This window comes from Panthera tigris, chromosome E2, assembly GCF_018350195.1.
Source record: "Panthera tigris isolate Pti1 chromosome E2, P.tigris_Pti1_mat1.1, whole genome shotgun sequence".
Taxonomy (NCBI): Eukaryota; Metazoa; Chordata; class Mammalia; order Carnivora; family Felidae; genus Panthera; species Panthera tigris.
The window spans coordinates 51,636,793-51,643,524 of NC_056674.1; the positions used below are offsets into that span (position 1 = coordinate 51,636,793).

Sequence of the window (6,732 nt, forward strand, 5' to 3'; positions counted from 1 at the left end):
AGAATTAAAATCTTTGCATGTTTTAGTGTGTATTTTTTTTTTTTTTTAAGTGTACCTTGGCTTTTGTAACCATAATGTAGTTTGGGAAGGATGGTCATTTCACTCAATGAAGGGTGATTTCATGAGAGGGCATTTCACAAAGTGCAAATGACCAATAAGTATAGGGACATCGTATGTTAAGTGCTTATGAAGTTCTAGGGGTGTGACAGCAAGTATCTGAAGGCAGATGAGGGGTCGAGGCTAGGGAGGAGGCGAGGGCTGGGCTCTCGGGTCTTCTGTGCACTTCTGTTGTTCTTAAGACACATGACCAGGTCTGTTTTACCCCATCAGTTGAGGGGATCTAGAGCCATCCTGGACAGTTTGTTTTAAGCAAGATAGTTGACATCAGCTTCCTGCCTGTGACTGTTACACAGGAGGTCCCGCTGGGCCCTTGGGTAAAACAGGAAGGCCTGTTTGACCACAGGGGATTCTCACCAGTTGGGCTGAAAAGCCCAACTTTGAGGATGAGACCTCAGGACCTGCCATGGTGCTGGTTCCTGAATCCCAGGAGGGCTTCTACCTTAGGACCGAAAGAAACAAAGAGATGTGGTGAGTGGCCGACTCAGATCTGTGGTGTTTGGAAGGCCTCTGTGGGGAGAAGGCCACGGCCTGCCTGGATAGAGACGAGACCTGAAGGAGGAGGAGCGTGTAGTCAGGCTAAACAGAGGGCATCGTGAGAGCCAAGACGGGTCCGGCGCAATCTTTTCTACGGCAAGCGCCTAACGAAAGGAAATGGCACGGGGTCAAGGCCCCTCGGGAACGCATCATTTCCCACTGGGCAGCTGTTGGGGGTGGGGGCAGTGAGGGGCCTACAGAGGGGCCTTCTTCTATTAGAAGGGCCACTTTCAGAGCTCAGGCCAAGCCGAGGGCCCTGAATCTGCCTCGCTGAGTACGCTGCACGGTACTCCCCCTCCTCCAGGAACTATCGGGGCTACGAGGGGCTCGGGCAGCGCTCTGGAAGTGCCTTTGCAGGAGTGCCTACGAAGTGCCTGCCAAGAGTGAAGGCTCTCCTGCCTTCAGGAGACTTCAGGGCCTCATTCAGGGCCTTCCCTCAATGAGGCTGAGCCAGGGCGGAGCTGAGCTCACCTGAGGACGGGTCCCAGGGTCACAGCAGAGACCGGGCTGCTTCCTCCGGACCCCACGGCGTCGGGGCGCAGCTCTGGCCCCGGCCTGACCGGCGCCCCTGAGAACAGTGGCAGCCTTCTCTGAAGCCTGCCGACCTCTGCCGCCCTGCCACTGCCCCGGGCACGTCACCTCTGGGTGTCCCTGCGCGCTGCGGGAAAACAGAGCCTGCCCACCTTGCACAGGGGGCAGTAGTTACTGTTTCTGCTGCTTCTTTTTGAGAAGATGGAAAGGGGTAATGTGCCTGAGTCCCCTGGCACACTGGTGAATTTGGGGTACATACTAAGAAGGCAGAGCTCTCGTGATTATTTTTGTTGATGTTTATTTGTTTTTGAGAGAGAGAGAGAGAGACAGAGCCCGACACGGGGCTCGAACTCACGAACAGCGAGATCATGACCGTAGATGAAGCTGGATGCTTAACTGACGGAGCCACCCAGGCGCCCCCAGAGCTCTCACGATTATTCACTCGCTATTCTCAGAGTTTGTACTCTACGCTCCTGCGTGCCAGGCACTGTGCTAGTTGCAAAGGATAACACAGGAAGACAAGAGGAGACCTGGTCATCTTCCACGGTGTCTGCGCTTCCCGTGGCGGGGCAGGTGGACGGCAGTCAAGAGGCCATCCGTCCAGATGGGACACTGCTGATCTGTGCTACAAAGAAGAGCTGGTCATGGAGGGGGGACCGTTCCAGTTAGGGTAGTCTGGGAAGGCTTCCTTGAGGAAGCGGGCTGAGCGCTGAAAGCAAAGTAGGCACCAGTTAGGGGAGGGAGTGGCGGGCTGGCATTGCAGGAAGAAGACACTGCCTGCGGCCAAGAGGGCAAATCCAGCTCCAGGACAGGCAATGCGGGGAGGCCCGAGGACCGTGGGCCCAATTCCTGTTTGAAAGAATGAGTGGTGGGCATAGGCAAAGACTCGGGTTTAGGAGATCTGGGCTTCAGGGCAAATGACGTCGACTGGGGCTTAGGAGTGGAAATCTGAGGCCCAGTTCGCTAAGGGGGCTGCTGATGGACAGGACTAGGATGTCTTGAGCATCCGTCATGCACTCGGCCCGTTGCTGGACGCTTCAAATACATCATGTTACTTTGTTTCACTTGGTCCTCACGATAGCCTTGTAAGGCAGGTGGGTTTATTCCCGTTGTAACCATCCACAAAAGGGAGGCTCAGAGAGGGATAAAAACCACACCAGGGACTGGTGATGATGGCTAGCTAGCTAGAACCAAAGTCCACATTTGTGGACACGGCATTCTGTGTAGACAATAAAGGACACGAATGCACATTTGTTAGTATGGTTGTTCTGGCTTCTTAGGGAGTGACAGCACCAGGATTTCAACCCCGGCCAGTCCGTGCAGTGGACGCTCTCAGTGCCTAAGGGCATCCCCCAGCACCTGGCCCCTCTGACTGAGAGCCTCCAGCCCCAGAAGCATGTGTGGCCAGCACGTACAGAACTGGCCAGAGAGGCCAGGGAGATACCCACCTTGGCCATTCCTTGGCTTCCTCCCCCCCCCCCCCCCGCATATGCGGGACACCTGTGAGGGGCATGCCCCTCACTGTCTCCCAGTGGTCCCCAAGAGGACTGAGCCCCAGTTGCCCACATCAGGAGCCTACTTATTAACACATTCCATACCAGTTCCCTTGCCTTTTCTGTCTCGTCTCCTTCCTCCCTACCAGCGCTTCCTTGGAATCATCTCCCAAATTCCCAATCCTTGCACTCAGATCCTTACGTCAGGGGCCCCACCCTAAAACAGCTGGCACCACACTGCCCTCCTGGGGAAGGAAACAACCCTAACTCTTAGCCCTCGAAGGAGGCCTTCCCAAGGGGCTTCCTCAGACGCTCCAGGAAGGGAGGAGACATCGCAGACCTTCTAAAACGCCCTGTGTTGAATTGCAGATGGCCAACGACAGCACAGAGACCAGCGAGGCGGGGGAAGAGGAGGAGGACCACGAGGGCGACAGCGAGAACAAGGAGCGGATGCCCTTCATCCAGTAACCCAGGACCCTGGCAGGAGAACACGGAGGATGATTTGGAACAAGAGGAGCCGGTGGAGAAAGTCCTTCTGTGCCCCAGTGAACAAATGCTGTAGCCCACTGTGTGTTGTGTTTGTCTGCAGTCAGCTGAGCTAAAAAGCTGTTGATCGCTGTTGTTTTTGAAATTAAGTGCCAATCCCATCCCACGCAGTATTAAGTCCCTCCCCCACCTGTGTATTACTCTCTCCCCTCTCCCCTCCTTCACAACCATCCATCTTTGGGTCCTTCTTGACAGTTCTTAGAACAGCCTTGCAAATTAATACAAGCCCTCAGGCCCAGTGCCTACAAGACAAGACGTGGGCAAAGACAAGTTTCGACTGAAGGGTGTTATCTTAAGAGCAGTGTCCAGATCCTGGGAAGCTTCAGGCCAGTGACACTTTTTGCCTCCAGCCACCCATGATTCTGACAAGAGCGCTTGCCAATGTGGCTGGCAGAAAGAGGGTAGGCCGGGAGGTGTTTTTATGAGCCCATACATTTAGGATGTCTCCAAACAGTCTTTTCCCTCTCCCCGTTCAAGAGGCAACTTCCTTACATGCAGTGAGTTGTTTAATGATCCAGAGGTTGAACCACTCTCCTCTCAGCCTCTGATGCTTGATCCCTTCACTGGTTCTTAACCATCAACACAGGAAAACAGACGTGGAGTTTTCAGGATAGAGGATGGGTCAACAGCATGAGTTTGAGGACCAGCCACAGAGACTTCTCCTCTGAAACCATGTCTCATGAGCAAAATCCTCCCCTCCCCCACCATGTACATTTTATTTCAATTGTAAGAAAACTCACCCCGTGTGGGACTGTTTCAGAGGTCATTACCGAGATCTGCCTACATTTGCACACCTGCCACGGGCATTACCGATTTTGCTATTTCCATTTCCTGGTAGTGAGCAGCTCCCTTTACCAAGGATTCCCCCGGGGAAGACCTCCCTTGTAGACCATATTTGGGGAAAAAGAAAATCAGTGAGTGTCTCTTTTCTTGCCAAAGCATGTTCCGACATGTAACAAACTCTAGCGATACAGACGGTTGACGTTCAGTATCTGATCCCAAAAGTGCAGTTCCTCTCCTCTGAAATATAAACTTACGGTGCAGACTCTTTGTAGGGCCCCTGCTTTTTGGCAATCGGGGACCAAACTACTTGATTGCACACCCTTGTCCGATTTTCCAGCTCCTAAACTCCTAGGAAACCCCACACCCAGCCCCACCATACTTGACATGCCTTGAGGCGAACCTTTCCCCTGACGGATGAGGAAGAGTCTCAGTGTCTCCACAAGGGGGCTCCCCATTCACTGCTCCTACTCCTTCTGGCTCAAAGGGTGACTCCTTCATTCACAAACCAAGCTGGAGACACATGGAGCCCACATGATTAGCAACCCCCCCCCCCCCAGTCACTTTGCTTTCTGGAAGACCTTGGAGGGCTCCCACCTTGCCCCACCTCTCCACCAGTGAGCCTTAGGGTCGACCCAACTCTTTCCCCAAATGATGGGAATGAATGCATTCCAGCAACTACCTTTTCATTTCCAAAGTCCTTTTGTAACAAATGTCACCTCATTAATCACATTCTTTTTTTTTCCTACCCCAAGCTTGTGATGATGACTTATTTATGCCAAATATTTATCTGAAGGGAGTTTCTCCTCGTTGTGAATGTACTTGTAAAATATGAAGGCAAAAAAGGGTGCCGCCATCTGATGAGCAGGGAGGTGACGGTATCTCAGAAGACGCTGACATCTTCTGTTCATACCCCAAGACTCACCGGCGTTTCATTTCTGGGCCATGTAGAAAGATAATGTGGAGGTTTATCTCCCCACCTCCAAAACTTTCGCAAAATGCTGTATTATTGGTCATGTTTCTCCCATAACCAAGCTGACAATGAGGTTTTAAGGAGAACCACCCAAGTGACATTCCTGGTGAGCTGGACAGAAATGGCATTTTTTAGGGCTGGGGTAACAAAGAGCCACCGGCCACATCAGGGCTGTCCTCTGCAAGGGGGGTGAGAACTCTCTTCGCAGAATCCCACCACCGGCCTTTGTTCTGTCCAGAGGAGAGGCATTTAAAAAAAAAAAAATCATGCTTCCCCAAATCTGTTTTTCAACTAGCAAGATTAATACAGTCAAATTATGGCCGTTGGTTAAAGAAGAAACCCTTTTGCCTCCTCGGAATACAGAGTGAGAAGGGAAAACTAGAGTCTCACTATCAAGGTCAGGTTGTGCCCTGAAGAACAGGATAAATACCAAAATTAACCCTTTAATGCACCCTCGTTTTTTAAGCACCTTCTTCCTGTCACGTGATTGGTTTTCTGAAGGAAATGTAAAGAAAGTCTCAGTTTGCCTTAAAGGAACTGTGAAGGCTTCTCTGTCATCTAAACTTGGTTGGAGTGAACTGAAACATTGTCTAATGTATTTGTGGCTTTAGAGCTTTTGTTACATTGTGCCTACAAAGCAAATTATGTTTACATAAAATATATAAATAAAGTATTCAGCATAGCATAACCTAGCCTGGCGTCAGTGACCCCACATCCATGGCTGTTGGGAAAACATTGCCACTATTAAAATGTAAGGAGTGGGTGACTAAAAAAGAAAAAAAAATTAAAAATATGAGATAGAAGAATCTTCAAATGAGAAACTAAAGACTGTAGAGAGAAAACAGGAGTCAAAATAAGACGAGCTAAAGGCTTTTTTTTAAAGAAAAAACATTCAAGTTCCCTCAAGCAAGAAAGTAAAACCACTAAAGAAAAGAACTGTCCAAGACATCATATAATAATAATGGCAATGATTATAATGGCATTTATAAGGTACCTACTATATGCTGTTAAGAAAGCTGTATAGATAAAAATCATAATTAAATAACATATATAATAACCCCCAAGGGCCCGGAGAGGTAGGGTTTATCATTACACCCATTCCATAGGTGACAAAAGTGAAGATTAAGATTTTGCACTTGCCCAAGATCACACAGCTAGTAAGTTGTGGGGCCAGGATTTCAATCCAAGCTAGAATCCATGCTTTTAACCACCCTATCATGCTTCTGGCTTAAATAAGGGTGAGATAGGATGCATTTCAAATTACCAGCCTTTGTTCCCCAGAAACTCTTCAGGTATTCTGTTTCCTCTGATTTCAAGAACATGCTTGTAAATTTGTTTTGCTTTGCAGCAAATACTATGCATATCAAGAAGCATTTTTTTTTTCTGGTCCTCCAATGAAATATTCAGTGAATTAGTGATTTTTTTTTTAGAAAAAGTAATGTTTTTACTCATTTTTTGAGAGAGACAGAGAGACAAAGTGCAAGCAGGGGAGGGGCAGGGAGAGAGGGAGACACAGAATCCAAAACAGGCTCCAGGCACTGAGCTGTCAGCACAGAGCCTGATGTGGGGCTCGAACTCATGAACCATGAGATCGTGACCTGAGCTGAAGTCGGATGCTCAACCGACTGAACCACCCCTCAAGTACTGATTTTAAAACTCACACATCTCAACCACTTTCATTTTCATGATCCAATATCCTCAAGGTTACCAAAGAGATACACAAATTAAATCCCCAAGGCTAAGATTTCATGAAAG

General features: G+C 49.4%; 1 protein-coding gene across 1 annotated transcript in view; it reads left to right on the forward strand.

The window, feature by feature from the left end:
• VAT1L (vesicle amine transport 1 like) overlaps positions 1-5,608 on the forward strand; it is a 148,996-nt gene extending 143,388 nt beyond the window's left edge. The window contains exon 9 of the mRNA XM_042969652.1: positions 3,048-5,608. Within this exon, the coding sequence (XP_042825586.1) occupies positions 3,048-3,146 (99 nt within the window). The 3' untranslated portion in view covers positions 3,147-5,608. The remainder of the gene's footprint in view (positions 1-3,047) is intronic.
• The last annotated feature ends 1,124 nt before the right edge of the window (positions 5,609-6,732 follow it).